This window comes from Lemur catta, chromosome 3, assembly GCF_020740605.2.
Source record: "Lemur catta isolate mLemCat1 chromosome 3, mLemCat1.pri, whole genome shotgun sequence".
Classification (NCBI taxonomy): Eukaryota; Metazoa; Chordata; class Mammalia; order Primates; family Lemuridae; genus Lemur; species Lemur catta.
Window position 1 is genome coordinate 105,947,751 of NC_059130.1, and position 22,219 is coordinate 105,969,969.

The window sequence follows — 22,219 nt, forward strand, 5'->3', positions numbered from 1 at the left end:
TTAAAAATTCCAGGCATAGTGGTGCATGCCTCTGGTCCTAGCTACTTGGGAGGCTCATTGCTTGAGCCCAGGAGTTGGAGGCTGTAGTGAGCCATGATCGTGCCACTGCACTCCAGCCTGGGTAACAGAGCAAGACCCTGTCTCAAAAATATAAATAAATATAAAAGTCTCTGATATAGACATAGCCCTGCAGAAACAATAGCAATCATCTCAAATGTTTTTTGAGAATAAAATGGAGTCAACAATTGGGAATAAGGTCAGGAGAGAAGGTAAAATGTTAGGTCATTCAGGCGACTCCAAGTTTCTACTCAGCAGGAAGGGCAGCACCCGCCTGGGGAAGATAGAAGAAATATTCCCGTGTCTCTTCTCCTTTTCAGGATCCTGAAGTTTTCATAAAACAGCATCCTGATCATCATGACTTTCTCACCTGCCTGCTGCTAGTACAAAATGCAGCCAAGCTGGAAAACCCATAGACATACTCATTCTGCCTTAAGCCAGATGAAATTTGGGGGAGCAGGTGGTAGGGACCCAGGCTGTTCAGGTAGTAGGGCACTGTTTATCTCGGGATTTCTTTTTACAGTTGCCATTAGTATTTAAAACCACTCTGTGTAGGTGACTAGGTTTCTAAACCAGAATTATAGTACTTTGGAAAAAAAATAGTATTTTGGTATGGTGCTCTGTTGAGAGCTGTTTATTGTGTTCATGAATGAAAGGATTGGGAACAGAACTCATTGATTTAGTAAGTTAGCCAGGCTTTATTCTTTTAGGGCTTACTAAAGTGCAAGCACTGAGGATGCAGAGTTGAATGAATTGTGGTCATTGCCCTCAGGGAACTCACAGTCTAGTCCAGGAGATAAGCCACCACAGTCCAGGGGGTGAGTGCTATCATGGGATATATTCAGAATGCTATGGGCACCAGAAGAGGGGTACCTAACCCCCTTGGGCTGGTCATAAAATGCTTTCTCTGAAGATAGGAGGACTAAGTTGAGTCCCCCAGGAGATTGGTGAGCAGTATATGAGAAGAGAAAAGGTAAAAATGTTCCAAGCAGAAGGACCTGCATGTGGAGAGACCCAGAAAGAAGAGAAAACATGGTGTGTCTGATCAGCTACTGTGTGTTCAGTATGTAGCCTTGTGAGAGAGGTATCTGCTGAAGACAGCCCAGAGGGAATTATTCTGAGGTCACAGTATTCGAACCCAAGCAGATTCCACAACCTGTAATACTCGTACATTACCTTCCATCTGGACTTCACAGTAGCCTGTGGAGTTTAAGGACAAGCCCTCCTACCCTGTTTTCTTCTTTCTTGCCTTTGAAGGTGAAATTTGACAGGCACGCCTCCAAGGAATTGCACAATAGACTGGGGTTTTCTCTCTGCCCAAAGCGTGTGGGAGGGGGGCTGCCACTCGATGCCACTCCAAGTTATCGTTATTGTCTTGCCCTCTTCTAGCAGCTCCTGCAGCTCTCTGGTGTGGTTCCTGGCCTTTCCCACCAGGTGAGGGGGAAGGGTCCTCATTTTAGAGAAGGAAAAGCAGAAATGACACCAGGTTAGATGGTGGCTCAGATGTTTCATTGGAGACCACCCTCAAGAGCACTGGCCTGGGTTCCAGTCCCACCTCTGCCACTGATTACGCTGGTGAGGAAATCACTGCAGTCTATGTTCTCTTCAGTTACTCCTTGAGGAAATAAAGGGGGTGACCATGGTCAGCAGTGGTAGACTGGGGCATGCATGCCAACCCCCTCTTCCATGCCACTGACAGACCTTCACAGCTCCCTTTTCTGTACACCTGAGAACCTTCCCATCTCTTTGCCCCATTCTCCCAAACAGCACTGCTCCTGCCAGGACAAGATGAGGCCTCAGCATCCTTCTCCACATAAGACTGCAGCCATGGAAACTGTTATTAGACACGAATCCTCTTTGCTTCAAAAACTGTCCAGCTCCAACAAATCTATGAAAGTGAAGCAGGCATCAGACTGCCTGCTTGCCAGTGGTTGCTCCAGCAACCTGCAGGGAGCAATGGTGTGGTGCAAAATCTAGGTCCTGGACACAAGATTTCACTAAGGATTCACTTAGCTCTTCGTTGGTTACCTAATCATCAGCGCCCCGGCCTCTAGCCAAACAGGGGCTGCATGGCTATGTTTTTGCCTGTCAAAGATACAAAAGCCCCAGTGACTCAGGAGGCTGAGGCAGGAGGATTGCTTGAGGCCAGGAGTTTGAGACTACCCTGGGCAACATAGCAAGATCCCATCTCTAAAAGAATAAGAAAAATTAGCCACGCGTGGTGGCACACACCTATAGTCCCAGCTACCTGGGAGACTGATGTGAGAGGATCGCTTAAGCCTAGGAGTTTGAGGCTGCAGTGAGCCATGATGGCGCCACTGCACTCCAGCCTGGATGAGAGAGGGAGCCATCCCCCCTCCAAAAAAAAGAGACAAGCAGCTGCAGGCAGGGACTCTGCCCCCTGCTGTGGGCCATGCTTGCTCTCTGGAGCTACAGAGAATTGGTCCTTAGCAAGCTGAGTGAGAAATTCTGCAGCTCCCTTCAAGTGGAGCTTCCCTTGTTGTCAGCAGATGTAGAATATTGTGGGGCTTGCAAGCTTTCTAATCTTAGTTGAAGGGAAGTAGGGAGAGGGTTTCTTTGTGAGTAGAAACTTCCAGAAGTTGCCCTAAGTCTCTGATTCCCATCAGATCAAAACGATTATGCTAAAGGGCCAAAAGATGAGTCCTGAATGGCAGAGGGCAGGACTCTCTCCAGGCAGCGAAGCCAGAAGAGGCACAGGGAGGCAGGTGGGCAAGCCTGGCACAGCAAGTGACATGAGACAAAGGAGCTTTGCTCAGGGAACGGAGCTCTCCCTGTGAGCCCAGGGGTCCTTTAGACCCCCACAAGCTGAGGCCACCAACGCTCCCTGCTGAAGGCTGAACCCTCACAAGCTGGGAGCTGAGGAACTTCATTCCCTCACTGTGCCCAGTTCGCCCTGCTTATTCATTATTAGTCAAATACCAGAGCGATGTACCCAGCACACCAGGCATTTCACCAAATCACAGAAGGCAGCTTGTTGGTGACTACTGGGACTGCAGACAGACTGGGGAGAGCCACATAAGGTGTCAGTTACCTTCACCCAGTGCCCTGTGATGAGATAAACACTCCTGGCTCTCTGCTGAGCAGAAGAGAAAGTCTCTGGCCAGTGACAATCTCTCCCTGCCTGTTCTTGCTGCTCAAAATGACATTGACCGTTTTAGGTGATTGAGTAGAAGATGAAAGATAAGTACAAATGATTGCTAATTAAATGTGGAACTCAGGAGAGATATCATAGCAGAGCTAGCTAATGCCCACCTTACACAGCAAATATAACTGAGCTAGTCCTCAGGGTACTGGCCTCTTTTCTCCCCCTCTCAAAAGGCTCTTTATTTTGCCTGCTTTTGTCTCCCTTGTACTTCATATGGCATCACAGGTGTACAGCCTCAGTCTCAAAGGAGCCATTGTGACCTTATCCAGACTGGAATCTGTCAATTGAAGACAGTGGCATCCCTCCGAGTTGTGTGGCACCATTACACTCACAGGGGAAGGACGTGAATGGTACAGGGGAAGCAACTTGAGATCTAGCCAGGCTGTGTTTGGGTGCCCCATTTGTACTCCGCAACACAGCCTCTATTTCCTTTGGTGAGTTTTAAAAAAAAAGGAACAGGGAAGAAATTGCTATCATTACACTAGAGGTTTAACTCCTGGAACTCATACTCCCATTTTCCCTCCTGCCTTAGCAGAATGGTATCCTTGACGACTCTGTTAGAACTGTCTGTGGGAACAGCAGTGTCTGTGGTATTGATGGCATTCCACGGGGTAGGCTGCGGCTGGTCTCCTTGGTGAGACGCAGCTGGACCAACACACCACCTTCCACCCCTGGGCTTGCAGCACATGTCAGGCCTGTGTTTGCAGCTTCAGCTTCCCATCTCCTAGGCCCATGTCCCTGTTTGGCCCTTCCTGTTCTCCTTCCCTCCCACTTTTGTAAATCTCAACTGGCACAGAGCAGCTAGGCTCCCCAGAAAACAAAGAAGAGAAGTGGGAGCAGTTTGTAGCCCAGTGTATCATATCTCAAATGCTTTTGGAGGCAGGCTGTGCTGTGAAAACACTATAGTGTTCCCAGCCTGGATTAAATCCGAAAAGCTCTGATTTCTACAAGCCACATAGGAGTTTCTTTACTCAAGGACTTCTCCGAGCCTTTATGACTAATGTGCAGTCAGAATCTTAGAAAGGGGGGTTACTAGGCAGCATTTCCCAAATGTATTGGATCCCAGGGAATACCTAATAATATCTCCGAGAAGAATTCAACAAACATAATGTAGCAGATGCCAGCATGGTGTTCAGCAGCGTGAGCTTCAGAGTCTAGCCTAAGATCAAGACTTGCCACTTATTCTCGAGCAAGTTACTTAACTTCCCTGAGCCTCAGTTTCCTCTTCTTTAAATTGGGGATAATACCCTCCACATAGGCATTTTGAGGACTGGATGACATCACGTATATAAAATGATAAGCATAATTGGGGCTTAATAAGCAGTTGATACTAGTTGTCATTTCGTTGCCCAGCTAAATCACTCAGAATAAGCTTTCTTCTCTCCTAGAGCCCACCTACACACGGCTGACTCAACAGCTCTTTATGTCCAGCCTTGAGCACCCTCTGCTCCATGTCCGTCCTGCAGGTCACCTGCGTCCACACTCCAAATCTACTCTTCTTCCTATCTCAACATTCAGTTGTCCAAGCCAAAAACCTGGGAGCCATTAAAAGACCTCCCCTCCCTCCTGCAACATAGAGTTGATCACCAAGTGACATCAGCGTCACCAGAGATTCCAGGTTATTGAATCTTTCTCTCCATTCCATGGCTCCAATCCAGACCACACCTGTTGCCTGGCCTGTCAGGTCAGATTTTCTGCCATTCCCTCTAGCAGGAAAGCCTTCCGTTTTCTTTCGGTCCACCCAGTAAATGCTTGTTTATTCTTCAACCCCAACTAAGGTATCATTTCTTCCAAAAGACCCTTTTCTAGCCATCTGTTTCCTTCTTCCCACAAGGCTAGACACTCTCAGCCAACTTTAGCACCACGAGCCTGCCTCTGTTATATAGCTCTTCTCCCGGTGTTTCCACGTGTGGGTTCCCAGACCATTAAGCTCCTGGGCAGGGAATTTTATTTTATTTACTTTTTTAGAGACAGTCTGACTATGTAGCCCAGGCTGGAGTGCAGGTGGCTCTTCACAGGAGCAATCATAGCACACTATAGCCTCAAACTCCTGGGCCCGAGTGATTCATCTTCCTCAGCCTCCCACAAGCACTCCCCACTGCTCCTGGCTTCATTCATCTTTAAACCCCTTGGCATAGGATCTGGCACTTGGACTGTCAATAAATATCTGTTGAATTAAATTTACTTGAATTTTCCAAAAAGTTGCTGTCTTCCTTTCAGTGACTCAGTGATTCTTTTCAGAGGTATAGCCAGCTGATTGTTTCAGAGGTTTCCTTGCACGTTCCTACCACTGATAACAGCTGCCATTTCTTCAGCATCTGCTGTGTATCAGGTACTATCATAAATGCTTTATGTACATTAACTCATTTAGTCCCGTGAGCTGGGTTCTAGTGTTATTCCAATTTACAGAGGAGCATTCTGAGGCTTATCTAGCTGATGAATGACCAAGGTAGGATTCAAACCCAGGGCTGCCTCTCTCACTCCAAATCCACTCTCTACCTTTCATCTATGAACCAAGATCCACCTGAATTCTTATCTTGACCATGGTCATGATTTTTAAGAAGTGCAGTCTTACTGCACATTTTATCTGTATGCCTAAACTGAACTCTCTTAAGGATAATCTCCATTTTTATTTTAGCCCTTGTGTCAGGGGTATTTTCCTAAACAGCCCAGAACCAAGAAGAGCAAGTACAAATAGCTAAGTCCCTTTGGTTTGAGCCCCTCCCCTGATTCCTTAAACGACTGGCACTTTTTTTTTTCTTCTAGCTCAATCATTTATTTGCCATGTAATCTTTTTTTAACTTTTAACTGCTCTGGGCTTTAGTTTCCTTGTCTGCAAAAGGATATTAATAATGCCCCTCTTGTTTCACACACAGACACACAACTGGCACTTCTATGCCACATTTTCTCACTAGAGAGAAAAGTTCAATCCCAGGCATTTGCTCAACACTGAGTTAAGACTAAAAGTTCTCTGCCTTCCGTGAGCTCACAGTCTTAACAGTGAGATCACATGCACGCATGTACACACACACATTCTGACTGTGAAACTAGGTGGTAAGTAAAAGAGCACTGAGTTCAGAGTCTGAAAGACCTGAATCCAAATCCAAATTCCTATCTATAGTTCCAAAATCCAGAAAGCTCTGAAAACTCAGTTTTTCCATAACTCATTTGGAGGCAAAATCTGATCTAACATTAGGTTTTCATATGGTCTTTATTCATCTCAGTGTGAATTAATATTCCTACATTTTGCTGCAGAAACGTTAATGCGTCTGATCAGAGGTTGTTGCCCCAGCTCCAACTGGGGGTACAGATAATACATGATTATGCATTGTGGAGTACATCTGGCACCAAGAGTTTTGGAAAAGCAATGTGAACCTATGTCTTATCCTTGTCAACTGAAAAAATGTGAAAAGACTTCATAAACTAAAAAATAATAAACGTGTGAGATGCTCTTAAATAGTTAGGATGTATAATTCTGTATGATGGGGGCACTGAGCAAGTGATTTTTTTTCAAGGCCAGCAAGAAGGTCTAAACATGTCTCAGGGGAAGTAAAATTTGAGCTGGGTCTTGAAGGGTGAATTGAATTTCTCATTTCATGGAGAAGCTATGGAAAAGAAGTTCTGGGCTGAAGGAAGAGCATACAGAAATTGTACAGAAAAAAGTGTCTTTAAGCAGCTTGAGCACATGGACTTTGTCAGCTTACAGAAAAACTCTGATTATCTGTCAAATGCAGGAGAGAAGCAGTGCAGATAATATAAAGGGGCAGCTAGTCTAAAATCCATTTGCTCTAGGCAGGATTTTTCTTTGGAATTCAGACTTGTACATAGATTCACAGAGAAACATCACTGTCCCGGCTGACACCTCCCTGCTTAGTCTGGTGGGGAGGCTGTGGTGCCCATTAGCGGCCCTCCCTCTCCCTGTAAGGCTGGTGCACCAGGCCGGGCCAGTGCTCTCATTTCACTGCCCTCTGCTTGGTCCCTTGTCAGCCCCTTACCATCTGGCTTCTCTAGCATCAGATGCCAGGTTCAAATCAGATTAGCCACTTACTACTTTTAATGACCTTGAGCAAGTTATTTACCTCTTCTGTGCCTTTGTTCCTCAGCTGTAAAAGCAGAACAATAGTATGCAAGCTATTGTAGTAGGGTGAGAGCTGGCACGTGAAGCACTTAGCTGGATGCCTGGTAAGCACTCCATAAACAGTGGTTATCTCTGACAAGGACTCCCCCTCCTCCGGCTACGTATAAATACATACATTCCTTAGTACCTAATCTTATTTTTTTTTTTTTTTGAGACAGCATCTCGCTTTGTTGCCCGGGCTACAGTGAGTGCCGTGGCATCAGCCTAGCTCACAGCAACCTCAAACTCCTGCGCTTAAGTGATCCTACTGCCTCAGCCTCCCGGGTAGCTGGGACTACGGGCATGTGCCACCATGCCCGGCTAAGTTTTTATATATATTTTTTAGTTGGCCAGGTAATTTCTTTCTATTTTTAGTAGAGACGGGGTCTCGCTCTTGCTCAGGCTGGTCTCGAACTCCTGAGCTCAAACGATCCGCCCGCCTCGGCCTCCCAGAGTGCTAGGATTACAGGCTTGAGCCACCACGCCCGACCCCTAATCTTATTTTTAAAAGCTCATTTTTATTCTTTCTGCCCCTTTGTCATCAGCTCCTTCTGAGTTAACTGTTTTCTGTGGAGTTTGTCTATTGGTTTTTGCTGCTGTATCTCAATCATGGTAAGACACAGCCTCTCTTTGACCATGATCCAGTATGGGGATTCCGAGCTTGGGGTCCCCAGATCCTCAGGGGTTCTTGTAGGTAGTTGGGAGAATTCTCAAACTAATTTAAGGATGGCGGTGTAGAGCAATGTAAATAAGAGCACTGACTGAAATGAGATAATCCCTGTCACTTATTAGCTACCTTACCCTCTGTAAGTTTCAGAGTCTCTAGGAGCCTCTGTTTCCTGCTTGATAATATGAGGATATTCATACTTTCCTCGCGTAAGTGTTATGTCTTAAATTAGATCATGTATTTAAAGCTCTTAGCACAGGTCCTGGCATATAATAAATACCTTATAAGTTCCTGTCTCCATTATTACTATTAGTACAAAACATTTCTTGAAAATCACACTTATTTATTTATTTTGAGACAGAGTCTCACTCTGTTGCCCGGGCTAGAGTGCAGTGGCTACATCCTAGCTCACTGCAACCTCAAACTCTTGGGCTCAAGCGATCCTCCTGCCTTAGGCTGATTTTTTTTCTATTTTTAATAGAGATGGGGTCTTACTCTTGTGAGGTCTCAGCCTGGTTGCTCTGGCTGGTCTCCAACTCCTGAACTCAAGTGATTGTCTGGCCTCAGCCTCCCAGAGTGCTGGGATTACAGGCATGAGCCACCATGCCTGTCCAAAAATCACACTTTTACCCTAGGGTCAAGCTTCAGGTATAATTAAAAGGTAGGATTCCTGCAGGAAGTGGGTGGAATTCATCAGCTTAGTGTGGTGATACTGTTGCCTTATGCTAAGAACCTCTGGTTGGCAGTCATGTGTCTTTGGCAAGTAAAAATGAAGAGAATTATTAATAATAAGTACATTTGGGCAGACAGAAGCATTGCAAACAGGAAGCTTTAGAGGTGTGGGGAAAGAAAAGGAGCCTCTGGTGATTAAAAAGTCATAGGACCCATGGGTCTAGTACACTGATCAGTGCTATCTGTTGGCAGGTCTCCTTTCTTTAAAAAAAACTTTTTTTAATAACAGAAGTAACATATGGACATTATCATTAAGCCTCAAAGACCTTCTGGCAGGTTTTGCCCATTAAGCAAAGTTTTAGTGGGATAAAGACATTGGTACCATGATGTCCAACCCCCTCAAAGGGAGTTACCACAGCCTGCACATGGGAAAAGTTCGTGGAAGGGATCAGATCCAAACCACCCCTCACTCCATTTTACAAATTGAGAAACAGGCCTACAGCAGAGCGGAGACTTGGCAGCAGTGGCCCAGCCATCCCGTGGTAGAGCTCTATACCCAAGACCTCTAGCTCTCTGCCCAGCGTTCTTTCTGGCAGACAAGGGTTCTCCAGGAGGGACGTCACTCGGGTGCATCACAGCCACCCAGGGAGTTCTTTCTGAACTGTGTAGACCGTCCCTCCATTTCCCCACCTTCTCTGCAAGTCATGGAAATGTTTCCTCTCCCCATACGTGTTAGGGGCAACAAAAACCAAACAGGCGGAGGACAGCAGGCTAGCCCGGGTCTCTCAGGTCTGCCTGTTCATAAGAACTACTGGGGTGCCCTCACCTGGAGATTCTGGTTCAGGTCAGAGCTGAGCTTGAGAATCCATACAAGTGAGCACACTTGGTGATTATTACAACCAAGCAAGTTTTGGGAAACACAAGGCTAATCCAGGCCAGCAGAGGTTTCCTGTCCCGGAGTATGCAGTGGGGTTGAGTGGCCACTAGGGATTATCCACCAGCAGTTTAGTGAGAGAGTCAACCTGTACCCTGTGCTAATTTTCTATAGCATCTCTCTCTCTTTTATACCAGAGCCCTAATTCCTGGGCACATATGGCAGCTCAAAAATGCTGCCTGACCTACTTTGGGGAGATGATTTGAGCGAAAGACGCCCAGTCTGGCCTGGATGACATTAACGTCTCTCTTTTGGCTTTGTACTTAGACTGAAGAACCTGGAGCTAGCTGCTGTGGGAGGATCAGACGTCCATGTGAAGATGCTGGCGGCCCCTATCAATCCATCTGACATAAATATGATCCAAGGTAACCTTGGTTTCTGTGGCTTATGTTAATTGGCTTTTTTGCTCAGCTACCACCTCGTTTTCATTCCTCCTCAGGTGTGGGTGTGAAATTCCTGTGATTAGCAACAGCTGTTCTCCAGATGAGCTGTCTGCAGACTGTGTCAGCCCTCCCTGGCCTCCCTTCTCTGGAATATGAGGCTTTTTGAGAGTTAGGAAGATTGCAGTGGGGAATAAGCCAACCATTATGAAGTGCCTGTGACATGCTGGGCTCATTTATATGTTATCTGATCCCCGTAATCACCATGAACACTAAAGAGTATTATCCCCCTATACAGACAAAGAAGCTAAGGCTCCCAGGTTGGTTAGGCAGGCAGTGAGGCAAAGGCAGAGCCCAGATCAGGTATAGGTCTGTCAGACTCCAAACTCCATCCTCTTTCACTGCCCAGACTTCACTGGCTGACCCTTTGTGCTCTTCTCCCTCAGGAAACTACAGCCTCCTTCCCAAGCTGCCTGCTGTTGGAGGGAACGAAGGTGTTGGACAGGTGGTGGCAGTGGGCAGCAATGTAACTAGGTTGAAGCCAGGAGACTGGGTGATTCCAGCAAATGCCGGTGTGGGTGAGTTTCTCCAGGTGTCAGCAGCCTTTTCGTTTTTCCAGATTCTATGTCACCCGCTCTGTAGACATCCACTCATTGGCTCAGTGTAACTAAGCAGTGCAGCTTTGTTTATTTTTTCAAAGCAAGTTTGAGTTGGGTCTCTGTAAATTATAACCCAGAAGGTCCTAACACTGGACTGTAGTGGGAACACAGGAGACAAGACTCCAGTGGGCTTCTAATTTTGGGCAGGGGCATCACTTCTCAAACTTTAATTCTTCCTGTGCTCATAAGTGGATAATGTCTGTCCTGCGTCCCTCTTGTAGCTACTGTGAGGATCCATTTGTATAATGGATGTGCCTCAAAAACTGTCAAGTGCTAAAAAACAAAACTCACCAATGACTTACTATATGTCAAAGAAAATCCTACTCCTCAGTTGGCTTTTGCAGGGCCTCGCCCCATGTGGCTCCAGTTTACCTTTTTGACTTACTTTCTCACTCATGCAATCCTCGCCCATATGCAGATCCTCTGCTGAGGCTACAAGGGATTTTCTGCCATTTCCCAATCTCACCTTTGTGTCTTTGCTCATTTTATTCCCTCCACATGAAATGATTTTTCGTTTATCCCTATCTCACAAAATTTATCCATCAGAGGTCCAGTCCAATGAAGCTTCCTCCATGAGGAATTTTCTGATCCTCCCCCAAGACCGTTTCCCTCTCTCATACATACATATGCACACACATGGGAGCCAGAAGTGCCGTCTGCTTCCTGTGAATTTGTAGCACACCCTCTATTATTGGTTATTGGTTTAGAGATTTCTTCAATGACAATATGAACCTCCTGGTTGGCAGGGGTATCTTATTTGTACTGTTTCTTGCCCCATATGGCAGGAATTTAGGGATGTAAGGATGCAGAGAATTATAGCTCCAATCAGCATGGCCTGAGGAGATGGGAACGTAGGTACATCACTGCCAGAGCAAAGAAACAGAATTCTGCTCTCCTGGCTCAGCTCCCACTCCTACTGGAGGCAAGTATATGGACTTCCTAATAGGCCAGGTGTGGTGGCTTATGCCTGTAATCCCAGTGCTTGGGGAGGCTGAGGCAGGAGGATTGCTTGAGCCCAGGAGTTTGAGGCCAATCTGCAAGAGTGAGACCTGCCTCTGCAAAAAATTTAAAAAATTGGCTGGGCATGGTTGTGTGTGCTTGTAGTCCAGCTACTTGGGACGCTGAGATAGGAGTATCACTTGAGCCCAGCAGTTTGAGGTTGCACTGAGCTGTGATGATGCCACTGCACTCTAGCCTAGGCAACAGAGTGAGACCCTGTGTCAAGGAAGGAAGGGAGGGAGGGAGGAGAAAAGGAAAGGAAAGGAAAAGGAAAAGGGAAGGGGAAGGGGAAGGAAAGGAAGGGAAGGGAAGGGAAGGGAAGGGAAGGGAAGGGAAGGGAAAGGAAAGGAAAGGAAAGGAAAGGAAAGGAAAGGAAAGGAAAGGAAAGGAAAGGAAAGGAAAGGAAAGGAAAGGAAAGGAAAGGAAAGGAAAGGAGGGGGAAAAAGGAAGAAGCAGTTAATTGTTTTGTGCAACTGGGGAGTGTAAGAGATGGAAAGCTTCAGATTCAGCTGGATCTAGGAACTCAGTGCAGTTAGAGCTCTTTTTCTCACTAATTCTCAGATGGGATCTCCCCACATAGTGATACAATCATAGCAACAGATATTTTTTGGCTACTTTCTTTGTGCCATGCACCATTCTAAGCACTTTACATATATTAATTATTCCCACAACATGAGGTCAATACATTATTATTCCCATTTTGCAGATGAGACAATAATAAATGTAAAGGATTAAGCAACTTGCCTGGGGTTACCCAGCCAGTAAGTGGTGGAGCTAAGATTCAAATCCACTCTGAGACATACCTCTCATAGATGGCACCAGCAGCCTGAGTTTATATCATCCTGAGATGTTCTCAGATGAGTACAAATGAGTACATCCTCCACAATCATGTCCAGCACAACCATATCCATCCACCAGAATGGCCCTGAGTGGGCCTTCAACCAATCACCTGGCAGATGGAGTTGCTCTGATTGTCTTGCCCACCTCTGTGATATAGAGGGTGGGGCCTTGTGGTTGACAGCCCCAGAGGTTAGGTAGGAGCACTTCTAGAAAGAAAAGGTACTAGGCAGAACAAAACAATAACTAGGGTCTCCTTCAAGCTCTTTTGCTTCTCTTAGATCAGGGAAGCTGTCAAGAATGACTCTGTCCTCTCCTACACCCACCTGGCAGTGACAGAGCCCAGCCATCTAAGCAGATTGAGAGCTGCAAGAACTTACTAGGTACTAATGCCAGTGCTTTGGGCCAGCCCCCTGTGCTGAGTGAGGGTCACATCAAGATGGATCAGACACAGTTTCTGCCCTCAGAGTGCTCTTGGCTGGGATGGGAGGCCGGGAATAGAAAACAACACTTAATACAATACAGTATTACAAGTTCTGTAATCACAGGATGGACACACAAAGTTGAGAAGCATTAGAAAAGGCTTCCCTAAGAAGTGGTGCCTGAACTCAGTCTAGAAATCCTACTAGAAGTGCAGCCAATGGGCTAGGTGAGGGGGTTTCCCAGGCAGGGAGCACAGCATGTGCAAAGGTAAGGTGACAAAAGAAGACACAGCACCGTCAGAGAACAGGTAACTCAGTGCAGCTGGGGCATGGGTGGGAGTGGGAGAGGCGAGATGGAGCTGGAGGGGTTGGCGGAGGCTGGGATGTGGAGGGCCTGCATCCACAAGCAGAGGGGTCCTGATAGAGAGTTAAGGAGAGGAATGATTTGACCAGATTTGTGCAATGCAGAGAATGGTCTGGAAAGGCAGAATGTGGAGGCAGGAAGCCGGTGAGGAGGGAGGCACACGGTTCAGGCTTCACATGACAAAGGTCTGAACAAGACAGTGCCCTAGACCTGGAGAAAAGGGAGTGGATTCAAGAGCTACTAAAGTAAGACGACTTGGTAATACTTTCAGTTTGGAGAGGAGAAGAATAAAGGACGTTTGCAGGTCATTGTATATGTGGAGAAAAGTGGGTCTTTTAAGCAGCGTGCCAGCTGGATAGGATGAGGATTTTATAATTAACCCAGTTTATTCAGTAAACATTTTGTGAGCATCTGTAGCACGCTGGGATCTAGGGTACAGGTGTGAACAGACATGGTCTTGTCATGGAGACTGCAGTTTTGTAAGACATCAAACACATAAGTCCTCAACTGGCCAGATCTTGGTTATTTTTCATGGTACTGAGCTGCCCTGCAGTTGCTGTGCCCATAGCCAGCTTTTTCCCACTTGCAGCTAGTCCCAGGGGAGACTGGGCCAGAGAGTGTGGACAGATCTTTGCCAACTGACTTTCTCATTGGAAAACACTCTCTAAACCTTTGTGAGGCAGCACAGGGCAGTAGAAGGAGCACTGGCCTGGGAATCGGATGCAGGTTCTCCTTCGAGCTCCTCTGTATAACCTTGTTTAAATCACAACTATTTTGAGCCTCAGTTTTTTCATCTGTGAAATGGAGCAAATAGTCACTGCGTTGCAAATCTCAACAGACACTTATGCAGTGCAACTGAGGGAATATATGCAGTGATCTCTGCAAATGCTCAACTTCTCTATGCATTAGATCACCTGAAAACTTTTTTCTTAAAGGGCCAAGTAGTAAGTATTTTAGGCTATGCAGGCCGTACCAGCTTTGTTGTGACTACCCAACTCTGCTGTTGTAAATAGCCACAGACAATACATAAACAAGTGAGCGTGGCTGTGTTCCGATAAAACTTTGTTTACAAAAACAGGTGGTGAACCAGATTTGGCCCATAGGCCATAGTTTGCTGACACCCGCATTAGATGCTGGAGGTGGTTACGGTCAGTTGCACATGAGTGAGGAATGGGTCACCATCCTCAGAGCTAGGGTCTGGGAATCAGGACCAATAAAGGAAAGCAACATGTGTTACACACCTGCTATGTATTAGACACAGTGATAGTCTCTGTACAAATGTCATTTAGTTTACTCTTCACACCACGACATAAGTGTTACTCTCTGCATTTCATAGATCAAGAAAACTGAAATCCAAAAAAAGTGAGGTGATAATTCAAAGTCACACTCTAGTGAGTGGCAGAGCCAGTCTCCCCAACTCCAAAGCCTAGGGGTTTCTACCTGAAACCACAAAAGCCCTTGTCGATGACCATGGGCACTGCCCCCGCCCACCCAGACTCCCTTGAGAAGAGGATTAGGGACTGCTAAGCCCCAGAAATCCACGTCAAGGGCCAGATTTCTATTGTCATGCCATAAAGGGAATTAGAAAACATCCTGGATTTCATGCATAGAAAGCCCTGCACCAAGCATGTGTTGCAGAGTAAAGTACAGTAAATGTTAGCTAAGGTGAATGGGAGAAATGATTGTGAAGATTTGGAGACCAAGCTGGGTGAAGCCCAGAGAATGCCAAGGCACCTCCTGAATTCTAGAGGAATCCTTCAACTTCTCGGTCTCTCATTTTCTCAGCCACAGACCTACTGTGGGATTGACACAGCCCTTAATAAAGAGTGTTCCTCCCTCCCCAGTTCCTAGTCCCTAAAGCCCACATTGTTTCCAGCCTCCTGCAGCACAATCAGTAATTGCCTAGGTTGCCCCCTACCTCCCATAGCTGGACCACATGGTGGCAGGATACTCTTAGAATCCCAGCAACCAGCTAGTGAGTGGGCATACCCAAGAGCTTTGGAAGTGTGTAGGCCAAGAGCCCCTGAGACACTACAGCCACTGGACTCTGAGCCAAGAAGACTCCAGGTAATTTCCCTAAGATGATATAGTGAGTGCATGGCGAAGCCAAGGCTGGATCCTGTCTGACTCCGAGGCCCATCAACTTCACCCCTTCGTCATACAGGATCCTGCTTGCATGAGCATGGACCTGTGCCCCTCACCTAATCCTCACCAAATCCTGTTGCTTCTGTCTTCAAAACAAAACTCAAATCCATTTTCCACAACCCCCCTGCCAAAGCCCTGGTTGAGGCAGCCATCATCTCATACCTGGACCCTTGCGAACGCCTCCTGATTGGCCTCCCACTACCACCTGCCCCGCTCCACCCCACAGTCTTTTCTACCCAGCAACAAAGTGATTATTTATTTATTTTTTATTTTATTTATTTATTTTTTTTTGAGACAGCATCTCACTCTTGCCAGGCTAGAGTGCAGTGCCATCATCATAGCTCACTGCAACTTCAAACTCCTGGACTCAGGCGATTCTCCCGCCTCAGCCTCCCAAGTAGCTGGGACTACAGGCATGCGCCACCATGCCCTGCTAATTTTTTTATTTCTTGTAGAGACAGAGTCTCACTATTGCCCAGGCTGGTCTCAAACTCCTGCCCTCAAGCGATCCTCCTGCCTTGGCCTCCCAAAGTGCTAGGCTCTTGGGTACAGATATGAGCCGCGTCTGGCTGAGTGATCTTAAAGCTTACATCAGATCACCCCAGGATCCTCTTAAAGATCGTTAGAGGCTTCCTGTTCACTAAAATAAGATCCCCTCTCTTCCATACCATGACCCTGAGCCTTGTGTTTCCAGACTATAAGTTATAGCCCATTAGTTAAACAAATCTAATGGGTTGCAAATAGCATTTTTTTTTTTTTACTAAAATTGAGCAGAGTACAATAAAAAATACAGTATATCACACATGGTAAGAGTAAATACTTTTCTATAAAATATAGGCTTCTGTTACATGTATATTCATATATGTTTATGTTAGCAATCGACGTGGAACTCATGGTTACTGTGGGGCACGATCATGAAAGTCTGACATTCATCTGGCCCTGCCACATCAGCCACATCTCAAGCCACTCTTCCGGTCACTCTCTGCCCTCCTTCCCATGTGGATTCTTCCGGTTCCATTCTTCTATCTGTCCTGCCTCCGAGTCTTTGCATATGCTTTTTCCTCAGCATGGACGTTCTATCCTTTCACTCTTAGCCTATCACCCCTCAGAAGAGCCATTCTTGACTTCTATCTAAAGTAATTGTCAGCCAATTGTCCCACACAAAATAGGTGAGAATTTTAAAAAAAGAAAGAAAGAAAGAGAAAGTAATTCTTGGCTGGGCATGGTGGTTCATGCCTGTAATCCCAGTGATTTGGGAAGCTGAGGTGGGAGGATTACTTGACGCCAGGAGTTCAAGACCAGCCTGGGCAACATAGTGAGACCCCCATCTCTACAAAAAAAAAAATTTAGAAATTAGCCAGGTGTGGTGGTGCATGCCAGTAGCTCTAGCTACTTGGGAAGCTGAGGTAGGAGGATTACTTCAGCCCAGGAGTTAGAAGCTGCAGTGAGCTATGATCATGCCACTGCACTCCAGCTTGGATAACAAAATGAGACCCTATCTCTAAAAAATAAAAATTTTTAAAAATAAGGTAATTCACTGTTACTGTCTCTTTATAACTTACAATTACTGTATCTGCTTGTTTGTTTTCACCTGTTCTACTCCACTAGAATGAAAGTAAGGAACACGTCTGTGTTGTTCAAGTGCCTGGCCAGAGTAGGGACAGGATATAAGGAGGCATCCCCGATACTCAGGTTCTAGCTCCAACTCTGCCTAGATCAGCCAGGTGGCTTTGGGCAAGTCACCGCCTCAGTTTCCTCCCCTGTTACATGAGGAGTTCAAACTCGATACTTGATAGGGGCCTTCTCAGTATTAACATTCTGCGATTCTTTTGTCTGGAACTAGAATGTTGGATGGAGCTTTGTGGTCATTTCTTTTCAGCTTACGGAGTTCTTCCATTTCCCGTATCTTATTTGATTTGTACAACAGCTCTTGAAGGAGCCGAGTCAGGCGGCTCCTGCCAGTATCATTTACATATTAGAGTAACCTCTACTTTCATGTGTTCTTCCATAATACCACCCAAGTCAGCCTGCCCTAGATGAGCAGAATGAGGGCTGTGCAGGAGAAAGGGGCTTTCTCAGCTTCTCTTGCCCTGGTGGTGATGCTACTGCAGTAGTTTGCCTCCAGAGTGCAGTAGTATGAGGTCGTTAGCCACCTGCACTGTGAACTTAGCTAAATCTAATGGTTACTCAGAGAGGCAACCTCTTCTGAACTGCCCTTACCATACTTTTTAGATGGGAGCAACAGTCTACCTTATGTAATTATCGTGAGAACTCGAAGACACGAAAAGGAACTTCCAGTTTGTTCTTTTTTCCTCCAAGCATTGCTCAGTCTGCCGTCCTAGATGCCCATCCACTGAGGAGGGTGAGCTGGGGTTGGGTGTGGAGAAGGGTCCCGCCTTGTGATCCTGGGCTCATCCCCTGACTCAGGAACCTGGCGGACTGAGGCTGTGTTCAGCGAGGAAGCACTGATCGGAGTTCCAAGTGACATCCCTCTTCAGAGTGCTGCCACCCTGAGTGTCAATCCCTGCACGGCCTACAGGATGTTGGTAGACTTCGAGCAGCTACAGCCAGGTAGGGACCTGTAAATGGGAGAACAGGCCCGGGTCTCCCAACTGGGGTGCGGCTCAAATCCTGACCCTGAGGCCATGGGAGCTGGCCGATGATGGGTCTGCGGAGGTGACGGGCCCCTAACCTGGGTGAGTGTGTTGCTGTAGCTTTCACTTAGAAAGATGTTAGCTCGGTTCCTAGAAAACATGCTGAAACCTCATGAGAAGTACGCTCTTGAAAACTGCTAAGGGGTCACATTCCCTAGAGCTTGGGATGGAATTCTGTCACTCAGCAAAAATGTGTTGAGCTGTGCTAAGCTCTAGGGACACAAAGCCAGACAAGACAGGCACAGCCTCTGTGTTTCCAGTAAAACGCTGAACTTAGTGTTAATAATCCCACTCAGCATTTACGCAGCACTTTCCAGTTCACGTAAGCGCCTTCACAGGCATTATCCCACTGGGTGCGTTAAATCTTCAAAGCAGTGCAGTGAGGTCGCCATCACCACTGGTTAAGAGTTCAAGCCCTAGGCAGACAACCCAGGTCTGACCTCAAGCTTCACCTTTCCCTAACTGTGAATTCACCTGTCACATCATCAGATTTTTTCTTCTGTAAAGTGGAGAATCAAGAGCTCCGAGGTTCATGGAACAGGGCAATGTAGCACGTAGCACAGCGCCTGGCATACAGTGCAGCTGCTTTTATTCTTCTTTTTTATAAACAGGGAACCTGAGGTCCAGAGAGGTAAAGTATTTGCATGAGGGCACTCAGCGAGTAAATGATAAAGCCAGGTGTTTTGTTGGGGCTCCCCTGAAAGCAGAGCCTGAGAGCAGGACTAGGGGCAGCGTTTGCGCAGTGACCCCAGGAAGCAGGAATGAGCCGAGTAGGGAGAACAAGACGGATGGAGGCAGAGCCCGTGAAGGCTGGGTACTGCACTGGGCAACTGTTGCTCAGTCCTGCTGGGGGCCCTCTGAAGGTCCTCATCAAACCCACCGCAGAATTAACCCTTAAATGACAGGAAGCTGGGCCAGTTTTCCCCTGACTGTCATCCTGCATTACTTGAGGGTTGCCCCAAGGGGCGCTGACCTCCTGGGCCTCCCCTGTACACTATGCACATCTGTGAGCTGGCAGGGGCTGTAGAAATCATCCAAGCTACCTCTCTTATGCCAGTGAGGAAACTGAGGCCGAGAACTGTTGGAATATGATGAAATTGGGTGACCAGCCATTGCCCAAGCCCTGGCTAAAAGCCTATCCCAGCTTTCCACCAAGGGAAACACAGGTTCTCCCCACTGTGGCAGAGGGGGCCTGAGAGCCTTCAGTGGAGAAAGCCAGTGGGTATGACCAAGGACCTTTGCTGGAGTCCTAGTGCAGCAGACACTTTTGTCGCCTGCATCTCTTCCCCTTAAGCCACCTCTGATTTGGGCTGCAGCTGTGGTGGACAGATCTGAGTGTTCTGACACTGCCCAACATAAGTGCCCACTGTGCATCTCTCTACTTTTCTGCCTCAGCAATGATGTGGCATGAGCTAGATCAGTGTTAAACAAACTTAGGATCTTGACTCATAGTAAGAGTAACATTTTACATTATAATCCAGTATGTACATATATGAAGACACATGTTAATATAATAGAAACCAAAGTTTCTTAGAACAGTATTTACCCTGATGCACCATTATTTTTTATTATAGTCTCCTCAATTTTAACTTTAAAAAAAGGCTGCTTGCAACCTACTAGATTGAGTTATAATCCACTAAGGGGTGACGCCCTGTGTGCTGACCCCTGGCTAAGGAAAACGGGCATTCTTCTTCCAGGAAGTCCTCTGCCTCTAGTTTTGGCCCACTGTGCAATCCCTGCTGCCTCTGAAAAACCAGATAGCATTTCAAAGTTAACAGAGCACTTTCCTGGACACAATGCCTTTCACTCTTACGAGGGGCTCCCTGATCCATGCTCCTAGGACTCCTGTTTTATAGGGAGGAAACTGAAGTTCAAAAAGGTCATGATTTGCCCTGTCTCATTTAGTTCAAGTCATTGGTGAAGCCGGTACTCACACCCAGGTCCATCTCATTCCAGAGCCCACATTTTTCCCAACATGCCACACTGCCTTCCCCACTGGCTGATTCCAAAGCTAAACCTGGGCTTTGACCATAAAACTGTTAATAGGATCCTGTTCCAGGGGATGCCGGTTTGTCCGTTATGGCTCTAATACCATTTCAAGGCAGTGCCCCTTTATTAAACAGTACAGAGGGGAATAAGGCATGGCCCTTCCCTCAAGAAGCTGCAAGCTATTGATGGAAATGGACCTGTGTACAAGCACGTGTAAGAAAAGGCAGGCCATGACATTAATAGAGAGGCCCAAGGGCACTGTGGGCGCATGTAGAGGGAAGCTTCATAAAGGAAGGCAACTTGAGCTGTGCTTCAAAAGATATATGGGATTTCAAAAGGAAGGAAGAGAAAAGGAAGAAAACATTAGAAACCAAGGAAATAACCTAAGCAGAGACTTGAGGACATAAAAGTTGGGAGGATGATGGATATAAAACCTTTTTTACACAGCAGGGTCTAAATTATGTCCACTGTAGTTGCTGAGTTGCCAAGTCCTGGGAGGCATCGTGGGTGTTGTGGAAGTTTGGGAGGCACCAGGGTAACCGTGAGCAACAGTGCAAGGTCTGAGATGGCTCAGCAGCTGGGGTCTCGGGCCCTTTTGAGCCTGAGGACTCCTATTTCTTGCCCTACAATAGGATCCCAGGCCGGGAACCCTTGAGGCATTACAGAGCCACAGGGCTTGACCTGGCTGTCTTCCTGGCTCCACAGGGGATTCTGTCATCCAGAATGCATCCAACAGTGGAGTGGGACAAGCAGTCATCCAGATCGCTGCAGCCTTGGGCCTGAGAACCATCAACGTGGTCCGAGAAAGGTGTGTGGGGGAGCCTAATCCCAGACCACGACTTGGGCCTTTCCAGCGCACACCTGCCCGTGTGGCCACCAGATGGCGCCCTTGCACAGCCATAGACAGGCGCCTTTACGGTTCACTAACCGTTGGCAGCTGAGACAGATGAGTCAGCCTGGAGGAATGAAGTCCAGGTGGCTTTTGGCTATAGGATGAGTGAATCTGAAATGTAAAGAGAAGGCGGGAAGGAGGTGGAAACTGCCCTTACTGAACAGCTAAGGGTTTTTGAGACTCTTGGCTTGAGACAACCCCCTGTTTTCAAAACCGTAGTTCATATTTGGGAATGTTTGGAACTATATTATTCTTTCTGTGAACTGTCTGACACAAGGCCCTTTCGTTCCCCTTGCATTTGGGTGGCACTTTGAAGTGCACTAAATATAGATGTGAAGGAGGGGGGCAGGTTTGTCAAGTTTCAGAGAGAAGAAGCAACTTGCTCCTGAAGACACAGCAAGTCAGAGGCAGATTTTGTTTCCTCACTTACTCTGTTTCCATCATATCATCCAGTTCCTTTAAGCTTCATTGTCCACGAATGTGGCTGTGTCTGTCTTGGATGTCCAGTTTTAGTAGGAGATTTAATACTTACTTCAGTTCCTCATCCCCTCAGTTGTGCTAACAAAAATTATTCTGCTTGCCTTAGCCACTCCTGGGCTAGAGTGTTTGCACAACACTTGGAAGAGCCCCTTGAAAAGAGGGGGCAAAGGAAGTGGAGTTTGTCATTTCAGTAGAAGAAATCAGGAAGTGAAATGACTTCTCAGATGATTTCTAGCATCCTTGAGCTGGCAGGGGCTGTAGAAACCACCCAGTCTAGCTCTCTCGTGCCTGTGAGGAAACTGTTAGAGCCTGATGAAATTAGGTGACTGATCCCTGCTCAAGACCTGGCTTAAACCCAATCCCAGGTTTGTGCAAAAAGAAACGTGGGTTTTCACAGCTATGGGGAGGGGTCCAGGGAGCCTGTGGTAGAGAAAGCCAGCAGGTGTGACCAGGGACCTGGGACTGTGTTTGGTTTCCAGACCTGACATCCAGAAACTGACCGACAGACTGAAGAGTCTGGGGGCTGAGCACATCATCACAGAGGAGGAGCTAAGAAGGCCTGAAATGAAAAACATCTTTAAGGTACCTAGGAGGCCAGGTGCAGTGGCTCACACCTGTAATCTAGCACTTTGGGAGGCCAAGATATGAGGATTGCTTGAGGTCAGGAGTTCAAGACCAGCCTGGGCAAGAGACAAACCCCCCCCCATCTTTCTCTCTCTATATATGTATATATATTAATTATACAAAATTAATTAACATATTAGTATTTAATTTTATATAATTAA

General features: G+C 46.8%; 1 protein-coding gene across 3 annotated transcripts in view; it reads left to right on the top strand.

The window, feature by feature from the left end:
• The window catches only part of MECR (mitochondrial trans-2-enoyl-CoA reductase), a 30,746-nt gene that overhangs the window by 2,879 nt on the left and 5,648 nt on the right, over positions 1-22,219 (top strand). For 2 of the 3 annotated variants that reach the window (XM_045545729.1, XM_045545730.1), the window contains exons 2-6: positions 9,881-9,978; positions 10,440-10,571; positions 17,847-17,990; positions 20,768-20,870; positions 21,914-22,016. In XM_045545729.1, the coding sequence (XP_045401685.1) occupies positions 9,881-9,978; positions 10,440-10,571; positions 17,847-17,990; positions 20,768-20,870; positions 21,914-22,016 (580 nt within the window). The remainder of the gene's footprint in view (positions 1-9,880; positions 9,979-10,439; positions 10,572-17,846; positions 17,991-20,767; positions 20,871-21,913; positions 22,017-22,219) is intronic. The other variant, XM_045545731.1, reaches the window with a different exon arrangement.